Source organism: Dermochelys coriacea, chromosome 26 (assembly GCF_009764565.3).
Source record: "Dermochelys coriacea isolate rDerCor1 chromosome 26, rDerCor1.pri.v4, whole genome shotgun sequence".
NCBI classification, from domain to species: Eukaryota; Metazoa; Chordata; order Testudines; family Dermochelyidae; genus Dermochelys; species Dermochelys coriacea.
In genome coordinates, this window is record NC_050093.1 from 6,668,383 (window position 1) to 6,688,769 (window position 20,387).

Here is a 20,387-nt window from a genome sequence, read left to right on the forward strand (position 1 = left end):
TGGTATCTATGAGCTGAACAACAAAACTATCCATCGTCAATTCACGCAATAGGCCTGAATTTACAACTGTGGGTAATTTCACCCCTTGGGGTTCAAGCAATATGTTGGCGGTGTGCAATCAAAGCTCGTCAAAGTGATGCTGTGACAATCGCCACGCTGCCTAGTTGTACTGAATCCAAGACAGAAAAGAGAGGAGCAAGAATGAAAAAGCCCTGAGCTGGCTGCTTTTCCCTGTGGCAGATCCCCCGGCATAGAGGATGGGGCTGTGGTATGCTTGGCCCATCCAGTTCATGGCTGCAGCACTGGCCCATTGAGGCCTGGCACTCTGAGGACCAGTGTGGCCCCAGGCTCAGGGGAGCCTCCTTTGTCCTTCTGAGTGTATCTCATCCAAAAAGCTAACAACTTTACCCTACTTTTGTAATGCAGTGAATTCTATTCCGATATGTAAGGCGAGGGAGTTCGGTCTAGTTGGAGCACAGGACAGGGAATCGGGAGGCCTGGGTTCTATATCTAGATCTGTAAGGGAGTGTTGTCTAGTGGTTAGAGTTGGGAGTCAGGACTCCGGGAATCTAGACCCAGATCTGAGGCAGACAACAGGGAATGGGGAGTGCTGGATTCTATACCCAGAACTGGAAGGGAGTGTGTGCTAGTGGTTAAAGCCAGGTGTCAAAACTCTTTGAATTCCATTCCTGTTCTGTCATTTCCCTGTGCGATCTTGGACAAGTTACTTAACCTTATGGTGCCCCAGCTAAAGGGACGTTGTCCGCTTAAAAGTCATATGTATTAAACATCTATTTGTTATACGCACTTTAAGATTAAAAGTGCGAGAATTAAAAAGACAAATTCGTTTGTCAGTAACTTACGCTGTTTGGTCACGTTGTTTTTTTTCCCCTGGCATTTCTCTCTTTGAAGAATCAGCAGAATTACTTTCACTTTTGTGCACAGTCATCTTTGTTTTCGGATACTCACTGCTGCAATGTTTGTGTTGCAAAACCTCCAGAGGGACGTTTGTATGTGTTTAAAAACAAAAGTCCCTATTACAACCTAAAACAACAGCATGGGGCATTTCAACACATCTGTCGGACTCAGATTCGGTAGAAGCTCTTTTTAAAAATTCTGAGTCAAAAGAGAGTTGACTGTGTCTCTTTTAGTGTTAGCCTGGCGATCGGCCTGGATTCAGGCCGGAGGGGCTGTGATGTCCCTTTTAGGTGGACAGATGGAATTCTAGACCGAGGAGGGAAGCTTCTTAGTGCTGCAATGTCTGGGCCGCAGACGCTGCAGGAGATGAATGTTTATTGTTAAAAACAATTGTTTTCATTGACCCTTTTTTAAAAAAATTGTAGAAAAATTCCTGTTAGTCTTGGGGATTCATCAGAAATTAAATGTTGGGCCAAATGTAAGTGGATGGGCTGCCCCTTTAACCCACCTATCAAAAGGATAGATGATGAAAGGCAAAATACTGGTAACGTGTGCATGCTTTTGCAGGGTGGGTATCTGAAGCCGCTGTTATTGTATTGTCCCCAGTGAATAGGAGGAGGTGTAGAACTTTTTTCTCCATCAGGAATTAGAGCCCAGCGGTTTACTCTGTCCCTCACTTTATTTTTGGTGATGATCAGTTGGGTGGCACGCCGAGGGATGAAAGTAGAGCATAGCCCAGGGGTGGGCAAACTATGGCCCTGGGGCCACATCTGGCCCTTCAGGTGTCTTAATTCAGCCCCCGAGCTCCTGCCAGAGAGCGGGGTCTGGGGCTTGCTCTGCTCTGCATGTGCCGTGGCTCCCGGAAGCAGCAGCATGTCCCCCCTCTGGGTCCTACGTAGAGGGGCAGCAAGGGGCTCCGCACGCTACACCTGCCCCAAGGGCTGCCGCCGCAGCTCCCGTTGGCCAGCAGCCGTGGCCAAGGGGAGCTGCAGCGGTGGCACCTGCTCGTGCCTCTGTGTCGGAGCAGGAGGGGGGCCATGCCACTGCTTCCAGGAGCTGCTGGAGGTAAGGGCCAGCTGGAGCCTGCACCCCTGACCCCCTCCTGTGCCCCAACCCCCTGCCCCAGCCCTGATCCCCGTCCCGCCCTCCGAACCCTTCGGTCCCAGCCTGGAGCACCCTCCTGCCGGAGCCTGCACACCTGCACCCCAACCCCCAATTTTGTGAGCGTTCATGGCCTGCCGTAAAATTTCCATACCCAGATGTGGCCCTCGGGCCAAAAAGTTTGCCCACCCCTGGCATAGCCGGTTTTCTGAATTAATAGCTTCTTGTCTCTCCTTCTCATTTGTTGCTCCTCAGGCTTCTCTGCCCCCTGGTCCCCTTGTCATGTGCTAATGCATGTGCTTGGTTCCCTCCTCCCCCTGTATGCAGCTTAACACTTGGTCCTTTTCTCCTGACATACTGCCCAGTAGCTGCTTTCCTTTCTCTCCATCTTCCCTCGACGTTCCTCTCGGTTTCGTCCTCCTCCTATGTAGCAGAGCCTGCTAAAATGGCAGCTGCTTTTACAGGCCTCCAGGCTCCCTTGCAATGAAGAGCCTAGACCCTTGTGGAAGCAGCTGGAGAGGAGGGGGTGAATCCAGTGCCCTAGTGACTTAGCCAGCTCTGCACAGATCACCAGCAAGTGATCTGTGGGCCGCAGTTTGGATCATCTGCTGCTGCTGTGAAGGACGCATGCATGCAGTGTGTTGGTGACAGTGTGTGTGGTTGTGCTTTTGATCTTGTCAATAGCGCTGACTTGTAATCGGAAGGAGGGGAAGCTGATCCTGCTGAAGTTTGACTACAGCATGAAGTGTCCCAGCACATCATGTATTTCCCTGCTTTTTTGGCGCTAGGTTGCCTGAGGAGCCTGGCGATGAGAACAGTTCCTGCAGCAACACGGCGAGATCCCACCGCCCTCTGCAGTCCAGAAGCAGGGGAGGCAGAGCCGCGGGGCCGCGCCACGCGGAGGTACCTGCCGATGGCTCTCGAGTCAACAGAGGAATCGGCAGGACTAGGCGGCAGCCCCGGAGGAAGCCGGATAAAGCTTTGTATGTCCCCAGGGTGATGCGTGAAAAACTGGAGGAGTTGAGAAATGAAAACCTGGCAGCTGAGCCAGATGGTGATGTGGTGCGAGAGGCAGGGAGCTGCATTGAAAGTGCAACCGATGGGACCCCAGAGGAGTTGGGTAACTTTGAGGCCACTTCAGATTCCATCAGGGTAGCAAGTAATCTTGATTCAGTCCCTAACAAGGAACTTCCTGAAGGCCAGGGCCCTAAAGAGGCATATGAAGAACATATTGTGGGTGAAATCCGTGGTGATAAAAGTAACACGTGTCCAGGGGACTGTTCAGATGTCCCTGTGTTGGAGTGTGCCAGGAACCTATCCGTATTGGAAGGCCAGGATAAAGACTGTTTAGATGCCCCTGCATTGGAGTGTAGCAAAACCCTATCTCAACATGAAGACCAGGATACCAGCAATACAGATGCCACTGTATTGGAGTGTAGCAAAAACCTGCACCAAGGAGAAGATCAAGATCAAGACACCATGGATGCCACTGTATCGGAGTGTAGCGAAAACATACTGGCCCTGGAAAACCAGGATAAAGGCTCTACGAATGCCACTCTATCAGAGTGTAGCAAAAACCTATCCCTACCAGAAGACCAGAATAAGGAGTCTGTGGATGCCTCCTTATTGGAACAAAGTAAGAACTTTTCAGTACTTGAAAACCAGGACGAGGGCTGTACAGACACCATCGTATTGGAGTGTAGCCAGAATCTCAGTCTCCCAAAAAACCAGAATCAAAGAGGTATGGATGCCCCTGGAATGGAGTATGGTAAAAAACCATCTATACTGGCTGACCAGGATAAGCACTGCATGGATACCTCTGTACTGGATCGTGCCCAGAAGATATCGCAACCAGAAGATCGGGATGAGGATTGTACAGTGCTGGCGGGCAGACTGCGGTGTGGGTTGGAATTGTCTGCAGAGGATAGAGGCACGGAAAACCCTGCAGTGAATGAGCAAGAGGAGAGCGGCGTAAAGGATGATTGTGGCGCTGAACTCTTGCAAGAGGTAAAGGTTTTGATGTGAATGTTACCTTAGAGCCTGGATTTGTGACAGTAATGACCAGCGGATGGGCTGTGGATTAGAGACGTGGAAGTGATTTTAATAGGCCCTGTCTTTTCTAAAAGGGAGAGGAGGCGCCCCTGAGACACCTCTTTGTCATGGCTCTGGCAGACCTCTGGTTAGGGCTCCTGCTTGCTTTTATTGAACCACTTAAAAGTATAGAATTGTAGGACTGGAAAGACCTCGAGAGGTCTTCTAGTCCAGTCCCCTGCCCTTGAGGCAGGATTAAGTGTTCTCTAGACTGTGACTGGGGAGTGGGCGGCTCAGGCAGTGGGCTGTGTGGTACACACAGGTGGGTCTCAATCCATTTCCTAGCAGCCAGGGGTCTCCATCTTAAAGCCCTTCTAAGCTGCTAACTGGGTCTGTTGAACAGCACAGCCAAAGACTGAATGGGCGTTGGGAGCTGAATTCCCCCCTCATCCCTAGAGGGGTCTTTCCAGAGCAGGGCTCAGGCATGTTGGTTGGAGCAGCGGGTAGGGGAAAGTTGATGGCTAAACTGGTTATGCCATTTTCCAGTGGGATCAATCCTAAGTATCTTACATGGCTCCCATGCCGTAGTATCTGAGCATCTCACGATCTTTAGAGCATTTATCCTATGAGGCAGGGCAGTGCTATTATCCCCATTGTACAGGTGGGGAACTGAGGCACTGAGAGACTAAGTGACCTGCCCAAGGTCACACTGGAAGGGTGTGGCAGAGCAGGGAATTGAACCCAGGTCTCATCCCAGGCTCGCACCCTAGCCCCTATATATGTAAAATATACAGGCATACTTTGTGCTTGATAGAAGGTTGCATTTTTGAAGACCCCTAAATGTCCTTGCTCGTTGGCTTCTCTTGCAATAGTAGAAATGCACCTTGTCTTCTAACACTCTTCTCCTCCCAGATTACAACTTATTTGACTGTAAAGGACATTAGCGTCGAGAAGATCCAGTTCGATTATTCCAGCTATGGGGATGCACAGATCAATGAGGGAGATTTTGGACATGTTATAGAGATCTACGATTTCTTGCCATCCCTGAAAACGGAGCATCTGATGGAAGCATTTTCAGAGTTCCAGTAAGTACCTACCTCAGAACAGGGCAGTTCCTTCTTGCCATCCGAGCTTAAAGACATTCCGCTTGACATCAGTGGTGCCAGTTGCCTGAATGAAGTGAGCAGGATGCATGCAGCTTTGCATACACAATATAAATTGTTTCAAGGGCCAGTGCAAGAATCTAACGAAGTTTCATTGCATTTCAGTTCTGTTCTTGCATTGTTTTTAGTGGCTAGAGCACCAAACTGGGACTCAGAAGACCTGGGGGGTCTGTTCCTGGCTCTGCCGCTGGCCTGCTGGGTGACCTGGGGCAAGTCACTTCGCTGCTCTGTGCCTCAGTTTCCCCATCTGTAAAATGGGGATAATGTTACTGGCCTCCTTTGTAAAGCTTTTTGAGATCTACTGATGGAAGGCGCTGCGTGAGAGTGAGGTGGTTTATTTGTTTTACCCTCGATTTCTCTATTAAAAATTAGAAATAGTGATTCTTTAGGCCCTAATCCGGCAAACACTTACAAAAGTGCATGACTTTACTCGTGTGAGTATCATATGGATTTTAGTGGGACTGCTTGTTATCTAGGTGCTGATATTATAATAATAATAATATTTCGGCCTTTCATCTGTAAAACTGTTTTTCACAATCTTTAATGTTCTTATCCTCGCAACACTCCAGTTCCGCATCTTACAGAGGCTAAGTGTCTTGCCCAAGGTCACAGAGGAAGTCTGTGGCAGAGCAGGGAACTGATCCTAGCTCTCCCAAGTTCTAGGCTAGCGTGCTAACCGCCGGACTATCTTTTTTTTTTTAAACGGCCCTCATCTCTGTAGTATCTGAGTTCCTGATTAAAATTATACCTGTTTGATTAGAGTTCAACTCATAAAGTATATTCAGTCCTTGGCTTCTCTGCTGAAAATGCAGTAAGGATTGGGTCCTTACTTTGCTCTTTCAGAGATAAGATTGATCATGTAAATGTGTAGCACAGAGGCAGTAATCGAATTAAAGCTCCTTAAGGAGTGCATTGATTATTGTGTCAGAACAAAATTCATCCCCTTAACTGTGGAGCTGTGACCGGTGTGCCTCTAATACACTGTGTCCACATTGCAAAAATGTTTGATATTGCAACTGCAGATGGATACGCATTCATGCTCTTCCCCTCCCCTACCACCTGCTTAATGTACATAATGGTGTGGTGTTAAGTTTCTGTAGGAGACCCTGTAGTTTAATAGTAACGTTAACTCCTAAAGACACAAGCTACATTTTACAGTCTGTCCCTGGCATTTACTTTATGCACTTAGCTCTGATGGCGGGACTGGGCTGAAGGCTATCATTAAAACTAAACTGATCGTTTTCCAGTTCTCATGCCCCTAGCATAAAGCAACGGCATATGAGTTTCCAGTGCTGATGGGGAGTCTCTGAACATTTTGTTTGGCTGGATTTCATGCGATTAAAAACTCTCTCTCCCTGTTAGGTTTTGTACCACCTTTTTGGTACCCCTTTCTGACGCTTGCACTTCCTGCACCCGCATTCCTGTTGACATTGGAGGAATCAGTTTGTGTCTGAATGATAAATAACACTTAGCTCTTTCCATGACAAATCCCAAATCTGGGATTAGAATTAAACAGTGTGTTTCTTTTAAAGAAATGTATAATCACTGGGGGCAACAAGTCCCTGGTGTAGTGGGGGCACTTGAGTGAGGATCAGGATATGTGGATTCTGTGCCTGCCTCTTTTATTAAGTCACTGTATGGCCTTGAGTAAGTTCCACTTAGCCCCTCTACTTCTATCTTCCCTCACCTACAAAAAGGGTATAATGCTTTGTAAAGCATCGGGTATCTAGGGAAGAAAAGCACCCCTAAGTACTGATATTACTAACTGACGCTATTTGCCAGATTGTTTAAGGTGTTGCTCTCCTTTTTCTTTGTAGCAAGAGTGGTTTCAAAATTCAGTGGGTCGACGACACTCATGCCCTGGGTATCTTTTCCAGTCTGGCAGCAGGTAATGTGACTTGATTCTTCAGTAACCTATGGCGTTGGTGGGACTTCACCAATGTTGCACGGTAAATAGTTGCGGAACCTTAAAATTCCACTTGCCCTGTAAGCTGAATTCCAGTGAGTGTCACTGGGTTTCTGTTACTAAAAAGAAGACGCCCCATTCCTTCTGGTAAGGTGAAATGTGGAAGAGCCAGGGCCACAGCATGGTATTGGTAAGGAAATCGTATTTAGGATTAAATCCCGTTTCATCCCAAATCCCACATTCTCACTGGCAGTTGAAAAGAAATCCATTTCCTTATGTGGGCGTGGAGAGTTCTGTAACTTCTCATCACCCTCGCACACCCTATGGAAGTGGAAGTCTTTCTCCCACAGCTGTTAGGCATCCTGGTCCCTGAATGAAGCAACCTTCTGTAACAGTCATGGGAGATACCGCTGACAGTGCAGGCCAAGCCATTCCAGTACTGAATCTAAGCAGCTGCAAAACATTGATGCCAGTTCCCTGCCCTGCCACCTCCCCCAACTTTAAGCTTCTTTAAACCACAGGTTCAACTTCTGACACAAGAACCTAGAATTAATTCTGCATTGTTGATGTTCTCTTCTATTAAGTACATGTTTTGCAGAAACTCTGCTTTGCAGGCTTTTAATTGGCTTGGGTAATAACCAGGCTGCTGGGACTCCCTATATAAGGAATTAGTGTGTGAATCATTTTGCATTTTAGAAATGAATCTGTTCTGCCAACTGGGTTTATTCTCAAAAATGAACAAAATTCTAGCAAGCCTACAACAAAGGGGACGTGCGACCCTCTGTGGACATTGTTAATAGCTTGTGACATCTAGATCAAACACCTGACCTTATGGCAAACTGACCCCCCCCCCCACTCAATATTCCTTAGAGCAGTTCATGTCTGGCTGTACGTACATTCAGAAAGCCTTCATTCTATATGTGGGGCCTGATCCTATCATCCTTGACCCATCCTGAACAAAACAGTTATGAATTTCCGTGGGAATCTCGCAGGCCCAAGGCCTACAGGATTCAACATCTGAGCGAATTGAATAAATTCTGCTGTTGCGCTAAAAATCTTGGGCCAGATCATCAGCTGAGATAAAATGGTGTCGTTCTATTGACTTCAGTGGTGTTGTGTTGCTTTAAAGCAGCTGAGGATCTCACCGTGTGCACTGAACTTTTATAGTTACAAAAATTCAGCTTGTTGACCGTAACGATCTTTATTCTTTGAAGCATCTCAGGCCTTGGGACAGAGTTATCCTTCTCTAAAGATCCGATCCTTGATCCATGGGACAAGACAGTCTAAAACCAAGGCACTTCAGCGACCAAGTAAGAAACTTTTGATTTGTTTGTTTGTTTGTTTTGCATATCTTCTGCTGCTAGGGGTGGTTACTGTGACTGACTTATTAATTATACTGGATTTAAAAATAAACCCCCAGTAAAGACAGTTACTGCTTTAAGAACAGGTGTTTACTCTTGTGACACTGTTGTGGTGTAGGAAAGTGAGCTGAATTCTTTTGTGCCTCATGCATCAATTGTCACCTTAATTCTGCTTGTGGAAGATTTCGAGTTAGGATGCCTGAGGCAGACAGAATCCAGTTGGATCCGTAGATTAGAAAAATGACTGAAGGGGAGCACATCAGAGGTGGAATAAGAGTATTAACACACCAACTCAGTCTTGTTGCAAGTCACTTTTCGGACTATTGTGGCACACCTCAAAACCATCTGCTGCCTTAAGGAGCGGTGTGATGAAGTAGTATGTAACAGGAGGACAAAGCATGCAGAGGAAGATCATAGAGGTTTGTGTTAGCGTAGGCCAAAATTTTTAAAGTTGGGTGCCTACGGTTAGGCACCTAAATAACTAACCTGACTTGCAAAGTTGCTTTTCACAGACCACTCTAATTTCAGAGACAGCTGCAGAGATATCCCCACCCTCGAAAATCAGGCCCTATGGACACCCAAGCTTGAAAATCTTGTCCGTAGCCTGTTAAATACTGTAACTTCTACATTGTTCCACCTGTTCCACCTATTATTAGCAAATATCCTTTTGAAAAGCAGTAAGTCCCGACAGGAGGCATGGTGTCCAGTAACACAGGAGCCAGTTCCACTCTCTGGTACAGTCACAGTTCCCACTGACTTCAGTGAGAGGTGCCAGAAGTTTTGGGGGTAGAATTAGATTCATGGTAAGAAAGCCTGTGTTGGGCTCTGACAGTACAGACGGGATTGACGGATTGGTTGCTTTTAAGCACATGCTTAAATTCCACTACTTTCAGTGGGGCCTCGGCCCTGAGGCACAGACTCTGGTGAATCTAGGACTACTTTTCTATGCCACTTGCTTCAGTTGTATAAAGCATAAATAGCAGTCAAGAATGAGATCTGTTTCCACCATTGATGTTGGGGATCTGGGGTGTATATTAATTGATGTTAATAGAGAAACATGGTACATTTTCCCCCTATGCTAGCAATTTAAATATCACAGAAAATGAAACCAATAGCAGTTAGTTCTTTGTGGTTGGCATAATTTTATTTTTCAGTAGCAGATTCAGATAAAATTGTTTAAGCTTAGCCATTCATAGTAACATTCAGTTCATTTTATTACTTTAAAATCATACTGTAATCAATTATGCTTGCTGCAGTAAAAGTGAAAAATGCCATGAATCTTGGAGCAATAAAGATTTTACTGTACATATTATACTGTTTTTGTACAGTATATTGCAGTCAAAATAAATTTCAGTATTAATTAAAAGGACACTGTCATTTTTTTACCACTTCCTGAGTTACTAGCATTGCTAGATTATTGAAACTGAATTTTTCAACAAATCCAATTAGCTTTTCCCACTTTGTTCAGCTTGTACGGTGAAGGGACTGGTCTAGTTCACATCCTGATTCTTGTGCACTAGGCTAGGGGTGTGCTATCAGGGTTGCAGAGGAATGTTTGAACCTGAACAAAATTGTATTTAATTTAAAAAAAAAACAAAACGTGTTTTACCCAAACCTAAACTAGCTGACAGTGTCCCCTTTAGAACCTTGTCAGGAATACTGGTGATTTATTTTCCAAGCTGGGGGTGGATAAATTGAGCCACTGTCCCTCTTGTTTTGTTTTTTTTTTTTGCTGCCGTTGGGCCGCCTCCAGTTTTTTTTTGTTTGAACAATCTTTTAATAACCCAGGCCAAGCCATATTGCTCACTGGATAATTTCAAGTTTGCAAACAGTTAAAAAGGACTCTACTGGTATCAAATCCACTGTATATTAAACGAAGGCTTATTGAGCCTGCGGGTTTGGACTTGGTAAAATGTTGGCCTTTTTTAAAAAAAAGTAATCCATTTTGAAGCTTTAACAAGCCAGCTGGTGGCTAACGGCAGCAATTGCCAATAACCTCTGGCAAATGGGCTCTTCAGAAAAGCCATTTAAAATCTACACAATCATTTAAAAATGTTTAGTAGTTGAAGCAGTCTGCTTTCTACTCTGCCATGTTCCGAGGGGTTAGCGCTAGGCTCTCAGAGCGAGTGTCTCAACTGAAGTCCGTTGTTTTTCTTGGCATCTAAATTTTGCCAGGAGTGGTTCTGAAGCAGTTGGTGAATTTTAATCACAGAAGGTTCTCTACCACTGCAGTGAGGGACCAAGTTTTAAGCCATTTGAATATAACAGTTTGCCTTTTGTCTTTGAATCTCTGCATTTTACAGACAAATTTGGCCCCTCAGCATCCCATTGAGGCAGGTCAGTAAAATCCCCTGGTGTGAGGTAGGATGGTTGAGACAGCGGTGAAATGACTTGCATGGTGACTCTGTGGAAGAGTTGACTCCCAGTTATGTAGTTTAGCTACAAGACTGTGTTCCTAAACTAAGAGGATTTAATTAGGGGGACTTCCCCCTCTCCATTTTGTTTGATTTCTCATCCGTTTTATTTAGAGCTCCTTCAGCTGGCTAAAGAGAGACCCCAGACTGACACTGCAGTGGCTAGAAGGCTGGTGACAAGGGCTCTAGGTTTGCAGCACAGAAAGCAGAGAGTCTCCGGTGGTGACGTGCTACATCCCGGGAACTTGGAGTTGGAAGAGTAAACTGACCATAGGCTGAAGACAAGCTTCAAAGGAGCACGGGTGGGATAGTGAACTGCATGCGGAACAGTGAGTTGCCATTATAACACACTGTGGAGTTGGGTTTTTTCCCCCCTTTAAATGGAGGAAGGGAACAAGTTTACTATTGTTAATATTGAACTCCCTTGTTGCATTCTGGGAAATGGGCCATCTAGTTTTTCAAATTATTTCTCACTAATCCAGGGTACAGAGGCCACTGTAAACTATCTCTTTACTATGGAAAGCATTTTATCTTGTTCCCCAGCAGGTGGTTAACACCACCCTGCCAAAGCAGCTCATTGCCACTTTGGTGTGATTGCTACAACAGCAAAGCCTCCTTGATCTAAGCACTAAATTCTTTTTTCTTAAAATGAATCAAGCCTTGAGGAAGAGCTGCCCTTGATTGAAGGTTGTGGGAGGGGAGAAGGGAATACCTTGGGCCTTGATTGTAAGCAAGAAACACAGAGCAACACATTTGCAGGAGTCAATAGCTGTTTAATGTTTACTGAATTTGTAAAGCTGATGTTTGCTAAAATAAAGTTATACCACAAAACTGATAAGCAGCAAATGCATGTGGCAGCATCAGGTTTTTTTGGATACACAGTATGTAACAAGCATGATTAAGGTTGTGATGGTGCAGTATTTCAAGGAGCGTTCTTATGCACTGATTTGGGGGGGGGGGGAGCCAGAACTTGACCTCCCCTGATCCTGAGAGAATGCTGCAAGACTCCCACTGCAGGAGCTCAGGCCTTTACTAAAGTCTCTCCTCTTCAGAACAAAATGGAGCTTTGCAGATTACTGTACGTGCAAAACTTTTGCCGGATGCATCGCTCTAGGCAGAGAGGAATAACTTAGTATTTATTAGATACATACTTGAAGATCCTCTGATAGACATTAGCAAAAGGACTTAGCAGGCATTCCTTACACCTCACAACACCCCTGTGAGGTAGGTTAGAGAGAGCAAAAATGAGGTTAAAGGGACGCATCCAACTTCACTCACACTTTAGGTGTATAATAAGATAAAACATTTCAGTCCAGTGATGTTAGTATAACTATGTCATTTTCCAATTTGCACTCAGCTGATGCAATACCAGCCTTTGCTGTAATTTAAGAATTGACTAGAGCTCAGGTTTGTTGAAATCCCTTTAGTTGGTTTGCTGACTCAAAGCAAGCGAGTGGGAGTAGAACCCAGGTATCCTGACTCCCAGTCCCTTGCCCTAGCTACATGGCAGAGGGGTGAAAGAACTAAACTTCCAGGTCACTCAATGAACATACACAAAAATGGCATATAAAACTCTTTTGTGGGCAAAGGAGATTTTTATTCAAGTAGGTGTGTGTCTGAAGACATGTAGCAACGTGCATCCTCAAACAAACAGAGGAACACACTTAGCACCATTATGCATTTACCGAAGTGTAAAATCTTTTAAAAAATCACTTACACAGGTGGTCTGACATAATGCAAAGATCCAGATCCCTGATAGTAAAGGCCAATAAGTTATCTTTGTAAAAGTATATTGATGATAAACTATATTCATCCTTTAAAGAAAAGGCACAGATGTAATATCTAGCTTAAAAGGTGTTGGAAGGAAATAGATGTACATAAAATCATTTGGGTGAACAGCTTAGTGTGCAGCAGAAATGCTGTTTAGTCTCCCAACACAAGGATGTGTACTAAATAATGGAACTTTTCCAGGTCTAGATTGCATCATTGACTTGTAGCTGTGTGGAGTTCTAGAAAGTACTGTAGAGAACACAGTGCAGACCAGCCCTGCTTTAGATGTTCTTTTTAAAGATCATACTGTGAGTGTAGCATTTGAAATGAACAAGTTTGTTACAGTATTAAATTACACTTGGCAGCTTCCTGATCTCAGGAAGGTGCTCCAATTTTTCTTAGCTATGTGCTAAATTGGGTATTTTCATGGCAGGACTGAGGAGGAGTTGGATTTAAGTACCTTTAGAAAAGCAGTGTCCGTTTTCGCATCAGTTGTGTGTGTTCAGACTCAAATCAAAGCGTAAAGATGCTGAGACAGGAGCAAGGCAGCTGAGAGGGAAGTTATGTTTAAACACTGTCAACGGTAGGGACACATGTAGGTTGTCCTCACCCAAAGGAAACCACCACCACCTCTGCGATCTGCTCACTGCAGCCTGGACCTGTGCAGATGAACAAGGTAGGAGGAAGTCTCCAGTGAACAGGTCAGCCTGGATGGATGCGGGGACATGGGGCCTAGTGGAATTAAAGTCTGGTCCCAAATATCTTAATATTAGGAGTGAAGTTACAAAGCAAGTTATGTTTCCTAGTGTGCTGAGCACCTGAAATGGGTATGGAGGGTATCGCTGAGAATAACTTACAATGCTAATTTAAAGTCCATAGTTGTTTACTTAGTTTCTTTTTCTGTGCAGTGGTTAGGGAAGTCGCAAAACAGGCATCCCTGCTTCCTTAAATAGTGGGTGGGAGGCCAGCTGCTCTACCGCGTGGACACCTGGTTATTTGTGAGTCCGCTGAAGTGATCAAACTTCTGTTCCATTTCTTGGCCTAAGGCGTCACCTGTGAGAGGCAGAGAGAACCAGGTACCGTCAGCAAGATATCACTTGAGACTGTGTAAATTATGCCTCTGACACAAAAGGCAGATGCACAACAAACCAGGTAAATTGAGTAAATTACGCCTCTGTTTCTAAGCTGCTACAACATGAGTGTTCCTCCACACCACTGGGAGTTCTGAACTTGGATCAAAGGCCATTGCCTACCTTTCTGCTATTTAATTCTATTAACATTTGACAACCATATAGCTCAGCTTCAATTCATACACGACTGAAGGAGTGAGGGGAAGAATAAAACTAACACTTGGCTGTACACCTCACCCAACCCTCTAAGAACACTGTCCCACAATTTCCTGCCGATACAGACCAATATCATCTTTAGTACCTGTGCAGAAACAGGAACTGCTGGTAAGTGACCTGCCGCATACGACATAGCGAGTTAGTGGCAGAAGCAGAACCCACAATTTGACTCCCAGCAGCTGGCTCTAACCTGTAGTTCACGCTGATGCCATAGCAAAAACTATTTTTTGAACAGCTCAGCTTCCCACATGCTCCTGCTCACCTATATGGCAGTTGTACATCCAGATGCGCTGTCCATCATACCGGCTCTTGCACTTCATCACGTTGTTTGAATAATCAGATTCTGCCACTTCGTAGTTTGGGTTAATGACGATCTGGGAAAGGGTAAACAAAACATCATAGAACCCATTGAAAGATGCTCAGTGAAATGTAAATGGCAAAAAAGATGGTCTCTTTCTTTTGTTTGATTTTTATCCACCCTGATGCTATACAATGACTTTAAAAAAAAATAATTTTTTTTTTTTTTTTTTAGCTAAAATGCTTTTTGAAGAAAAACCAATCTAAAGAATTTTAATTAAGATACGTTATAGCTCAAAGGCATCTCATCACGGAATAGGAATTTTACATTCTAATTTGATAGTATGAGACAATATATTCATGGAACTCATTACAATAGTTCATGGATTAGGGACCCAATCTTATGGGGTTCCCGTATCGATTATTTAAGTTAATCTTTCTAATCTACCCCATGGGACGCAATGGTCAGTCTAGAACATATTCTTATTTTGCAATTCTCAAACTGTGGATTTGTCTCCAGAGAACATACTTGTTAACAGCAAAAATGTTTTTAAATAAATAAATGCATACATACATAAAGAGGTGAGAAATAAAACCTCAACTCTATTGTCCCTCTGCAAATTTGTGTACATAGAGTCAATCCCTTACCTCTCTAAAAGTGCAAAGGTTCAAAAGTTCAAGGAATAGAAGATTGTTGGGGGTGGAATAGATCTGGACAAGGAGAAGAAGTCTGGAGATAGATGTGAGAAGTGAAGGACATATGGTTGTTTTGTTAAAATATATGTTTGCTGTTGAAGAAAAAAATACAGACTACTTAATGTTGTTTTAGTTCATTTAAATGTCTGTCTGGTGATGTTCTCCTCCTCGAACTAATGATAGTTCACCTCCCAATGACTTCATAAATATCTGCTTCAGTTACCTTTGGTAAATGAAATAACCAAATAATCATTTCATTTTCTGATAGAGCTGTAAAACTAATCTGAGAAGTTTTCAAAATAAATCACTATTTAAAAATGTATAGTGTGTACCTTCTAAATATGAAACCTACATCTATCTCAGAGTTGTGAAGAATATGTATTAAGGTTATAGCCACCAATAAGAATGCACTTTTATGTAGAAAACCATGATTAAATCAAGTCTTTCTGACTGGTGATTTAAATCAAATCCACCCCATACAACGCCTGGCCCGCAACTAGGGCTCCAAGGTCTACGGTAATACAAATAATTAAGAAGAAGAGCTGGTCAGAATATTTTAAAAAGCCTGCATTTTTTTCCAAACTATTTTTCAGTTTATTTTCTGACTAGCTGTATTAGTAAATCCTTAAACTCTTTGCTACATCACAAGAGATTTCCTTAGACACCATGAAACAGTTTCACATGGAAGAGGATTTTTCACATTTGATTGCAATATTATTTGCATGCTCGCAGCGCCGAAAGAGCTAGGTGCTTCTCAATCCCAACTGAAGACACTGGACCTACGTCAAAGCTTACAGGCAAAGGGGAGGCTTGATTGTATTTAATAGGACAGCTGTCAAGACAAAACTAATTTATTTAAAAGCCTTCTCTCTGCTCTCCTGTACATGAAAGGTTTTAGATTTTTCACCCTTTCCACAGTTTGTTTGAATTTCAGTGCACTTGGGCAATGAAAGTAGCATTAAAGTGAAATTGACTGAAGTAGCACTGGTGGATTTTCATACTGCAATGTTAGAGTTGAACCGAGTGCATGAGAATGATCAGAATTCTTTTCACTCAAAAAAAATTACAGACAATGCTGTTTATACAGGGGGTTGTAAAACACTTAATCACCAGTCACCTAAATTTTTGTCCGAAAATGACTTGAGAGTATTTCTGAAGGAAGGCTGGAACAACAGTACGGTATTCAAAATATGGCGCAGATCATAGAAGATTAGGGTTAGAAGAGACCTCAGGAGGTCATCTAGTCCAACCCCCTGCGCAAAGCAGGACCAATCCCAACTAAATCATCCCAGCCAGAACTGCGTCAAGCCAGGCCTTAAAAACCTCTACAGATGGAGATTCCGCCACCTCCCATTCCAGTGCTTCGCCACTCTCCTAGTGAAATAGTGTTTTTTCTAATATCTAACCTACGCCTCTTCTCGTGATCTGTCTATTGTAACTAGCCATGCTACCTTGAGCTTATTTTTAAAATCTCCTAAGATTGATAGAAATGTAACCAGTTGGTTGCTAGATACCAGTAGACAAGTGACCACCCACATACCTGGAAGAGGTAATCTCCTGGTGGGATATCAGTAATGTCGACCCATTGGCAGTCAATATCGTGACGATAGACATCCCAGCATCCCACTGTGATTCCTTGTTCCCCAAAATTAGCACATTCATACTGTTTCTGCACATCTACAGAGGAAAGAGGTGTGGACAGAGAGTGCATGTCAGAACAATCACAGCTGGTGTGGTGGGTATTCTCTTATCACTATGAGACAGGCAGTTCCTCTGTGAACAGAAGAGTATATACACAGTGCTCCTGAGGTGAATATCGTATCTTAGGATAGTGTGTCCATCCCAAAGCAGCGTATGAACTCAAGGGATAGGAAGCCCCCTGAAATGCAGCAGTGTTTGTGACAGAAGGCTACAATGCTACATGAGAGGAAGTCTGTGTCCTTTTGAAATTAGAGGGGGAGTTTTAGGAAAACAGAATGTAAATACACAAGTTGGAATTTATCCAGGATAGCAGCTTAGCACTTCTCATGTAGAAAGTGCCAATGGTTCCTTCAACTCCCTCAAGAGACTTTAGGTCTCATCCAAAATGTTGCAGCTATAACAGTCTGCAGGGGCAGGGAACAAGATGATATAATGCACACCCTTTCCCTACCTAATCACCCAGATCTGTGGCTAGGAAGTACTCGTGTCATTGGAAAATCTGGCCTTACATTTCTGACTCCAAACAGCCCTGCACCCAATGAGCTGAGCACTTTTGAAGCTCCTCCTCCTTCTTGTAATGGCACGAGGAAGCTTTGGTAAGCACCAATGGGTCTCGACTCTTTTCACGGTTTAAAGACTAGGAAGCTTTGGCCTCCTTCGCTTCAAGAACAATCACAGCTCTTGGATGAGCAAGTTCGCCACCCTCCCTGCTAAGGGACATGGCTGGGTCTTTGGATCCTGAGAACACCAATAAATTCCCTGCACAAACTTCCCACGCTACGTGGATATAGCAAGAGTACCTGCTTCACATTCAGTATCTTCCAAACAGAAACTGGCTTTGTGTCCTTCGGCCACCTTGGTACCATTGAGGTTCAGCAGATCGTAGTGTGTGAAAACCTCCATGCTGTGATAATGTCTGTAAGAGACAAAGAAATATAGTCTTTAGTTAGCGTAGCTGTTAACTTACTGCCATCTTAAAAGCATAGCGTAACCCCAAGAGAGGAAGGACGGTCCAGTGGTTAGGGCATTAACCTAGAACTTCAGAAAGTTGGGTTTAAATTCCTTGCTCTGCCACAAACGTCTTGTAGGACCATGGGCAAGTCACTTAGTCTGTGTGCCTCGGTTCCCCTGTAAAATGGATGAATGCTGCCATACCTCACAGGGGCACTGTGAATATAAATGCATTAAAGAGCGGGAAACCAAGAGTGTTCGGGGCCATGTACGCATCTCAAAGATGGAAACCTTAGCCACCTTAGTTCAAAGGGTACAGAATATTAAGTTGCTGGCCAGAAATTAACAGCAGAATGAGATAAATTTAGTTTTGAGCTCATTTCACTCCGCCTCAAACAGGATAGCTGGGTTCATATACACAGTCCACTTCATAATTTTAACTGGGCACTAACAGAGTCAGCTTGACCCTGTCTGCGGTGCTGTCAGACAGGTTCCTGCTCTACACAATGTCATTGTAGACGGGGGTTCCACCAGTGCGGATGACTTGCGTGTGTGAGAGAAATGTGGTGCATCAAGCCACTGATTCAACAAAGTTGCTTAACTTTAACCATGTCTTTAAGTCCAACTGAAGTCAGTGGGACTTGGGCATAAGTGCTTTGCTGAATACGGATGGACTTAAAAACATGTTTAAAGTTAAGCATGGGCTTTGCTCAGTCAGGGCGTAGTTACACTGATATAACCGAGATCAGAATTTGTCCCCTGCTCCTTGGAACCAGAGGTAGAGCAAAATGACTGGAACATGGTTGTTGCCAGCACGGTTACCACCAAAGGCTCTCAGATACCATGGTGATAAGCACATGAACAAAACAGGCCCCAAATCCTGCCATCTGATCCCTGCGAGCAGACCCATGCCAAGCCTCATTGATTTTAGGAGCACTCAGGATGGGCCCCAAGAGTTCATCCGCACTGATCCAATTGCGGGATTGGGCCAATTGCACAGAGCCTAATCCAAAATACATTGCTGAAGAACTTTTAAAAAGTGGCTCGTCTTGAACAGAAAGCAGAACTAGCCTTCTGCCTGTAAAAATAAATCAGGGCTTCTCAGTAAATGGTGCTCCCAAATACTGTCTGTCAGATGTTTGCAACACCAAGCTACGTATGTGTTCATTTAACTAAAATGTGCTTACAGACCAACAAAAAGCATTTTTTTCCCCTATAGGAAAAGAGGATTTTTGTTCATCCCCCGCCCCTTCCAAAATTGCTGTCACTGAAATCGCTGCCAGATGTTCTTAAGTTTCCCTTCACCTGGACATTAAGTGACTTTTCTCCATTTTTGTCCTGCTCCTATGTCACAAGCCTGCTGAACAGAGGCTTACAGTACCGGCCTGAGACAGCTGAAAGAAAAAAAAAAAAAAAAAAAAAAAAAAAAAAAAAAAAGGAGCATTCTGTGGTGGCCAAGCTACTGATTTTGAAGTAGTCTATTTTGGCTGCCTCCACTGCAAAAAAATTTCGAACCTGGGGTCTGACTCAGTTCCTAAAATATGTCTGCATCATTCAAACTGGTGCTTATATTACAGTGTTTACAGACTGGAAAGATGCAAGAGGAATATAGTTCATATTCCTCCATGTAAACAATCCAGTTTCAAACACACACAGGGCCTGTAGCCTCTTCCCGAGCCACTCCTCACTTCATTTAAGGTGTCTTCCAAAAGACACGGACCTTTGCTCCTTTTGAACAGCCAGTCTCAGTGCTTGGATTCTCTTGGGCCATAGTATTGTATTATTCTCTATGTAATAAGAGGGACTCTTTCACGATGTAGCCACCTTGAGAAAGGCCAACTACTGAAGGCTCAGAGAGGAACGGAGCCGGCAAGCAGTATAGAGGACCACAAAGAATCTGGAAACTGGTGGAGAGGGTCAGCTGGATAGAATAGTCCCTGTGGAAGGTACTGTATTGCCTAACCCCCGCTACTGATCCCTCCCTATAAATGCTCACTTACTGTTCAGCAGACAGTGGAAACCTGTCCCCCAGTAGGGTGCTGAAAGCGTCGACAAAGGGGATGCAGGTTTCTTCTCTCTATTGGTAAATCTCAAGCTGGTTTCCCTTTCCATCTGCCAGGCAGGATCTCCTGTTTATTTTCAATCTGTTTTGTGCAGTTGTGGAGCTGGCCCTACCCCCTCCAACTTAGCTGGAGCATGGGGGAAAGTGTCCTGACTCTAATAAAAGTCTGCCCAGAAGATGGACCTTGGTTCATTAAAAGCAGGTTGGCTGACTGGGGGAGTCAAATGGGAAGGAGATACAGGAGGAAGGGTTCCAGCTGGTCATGGGGAAAAGGAAGGGAAATGGGAGCCTGACTGAGGAGATATGGAGCGATTATCTTTGAAGAGTCGTGGAAGACGAGTGAGATTCCAGAGGACTGGAAAAGGGCAAACAGAGTGCCCATCTATAAAATGGGTAATAAGGACAGCCTGGGGAATTACAGACCAGTCAGCTTCACTTCTGTACCCAGAAAGATAATGGAGCAAATAATCAAACAATCAATTTGCAAACACCTAGAAGATAATGAGGTGATAAGTAATAGTCAGCATGGATTGGTCAAGAACAAATTGTGTCAAACCAACCCGATAGCTTTCTTTGACAGGGTATCAAATGGGTGGGGGTGGGAGAAAGTGGTAGACATGGTATATCTTGACTTTAGTAAGGCTTTTGATACTATCTCGCATGACCTTCT

The 20,387-nt window shown here is 44.2% G+C and overlaps 2 protein-coding genes across 11 annotated transcripts in view; one reads left to right on the forward strand and one right to left on the reverse strand.

The window, feature by feature from the left end:
- R3HCC1 (R3H domain and coiled-coil containing 1) overlaps positions 1-11,729 on the forward strand; it is a 19,889-nt gene extending 8,160 nt beyond the window's left edge. Inside the window, exons 4-8 of the mRNA XM_043502931.1 lie at positions 2,808-4,026; positions 4,963-5,135; positions 7,031-7,101; positions 8,334-8,429; positions 11,009-11,729. Coding sequence (XP_043358866.1) covers positions 2,808-4,026; positions 4,963-5,135; positions 7,031-7,101; positions 8,334-8,429; positions 11,009-11,157 — 1,708 coding nt within the window. The 3' untranslated portion in view covers positions 11,158-11,729. The remainder of the gene's footprint in view (positions 1-2,807; positions 4,027-4,962; positions 5,136-7,030; positions 7,102-8,333; positions 8,430-11,008) is intronic.
- LOXL2 (lysyl oxidase like 2) overlaps positions 11,654-20,387 on the reverse strand; it is a 103,089-nt gene continuing 94,355 nt past the window's right edge. For 9 of the 10 annotated variants that reach the window (XM_038385095.2, XM_038385088.2, XM_038385097.2 and 6 more), the window contains 4 exons: positions 17,505-17,620; positions 16,544-16,680; positions 14,273-14,384; positions 11,654-13,717 (listed from right to left, as the gene is read on the reverse strand). In XM_038385095.2, coding sequence (XP_038241023.1) covers positions 13,638-13,717; positions 14,273-14,384; positions 16,544-16,680; positions 17,505-17,620 — 445 coding nt within the window. In that variant the 3' untranslated portion in view covers positions 11,654-13,637. Of the gene's footprint in view, positions 13,718-14,272; positions 14,385-14,955; positions 15,096-16,543; positions 16,681-17,504; positions 17,621-20,387 lie in introns of all 10 variants that reach the window. The other variant, XR_005290362.2, reaches the window with a different exon arrangement.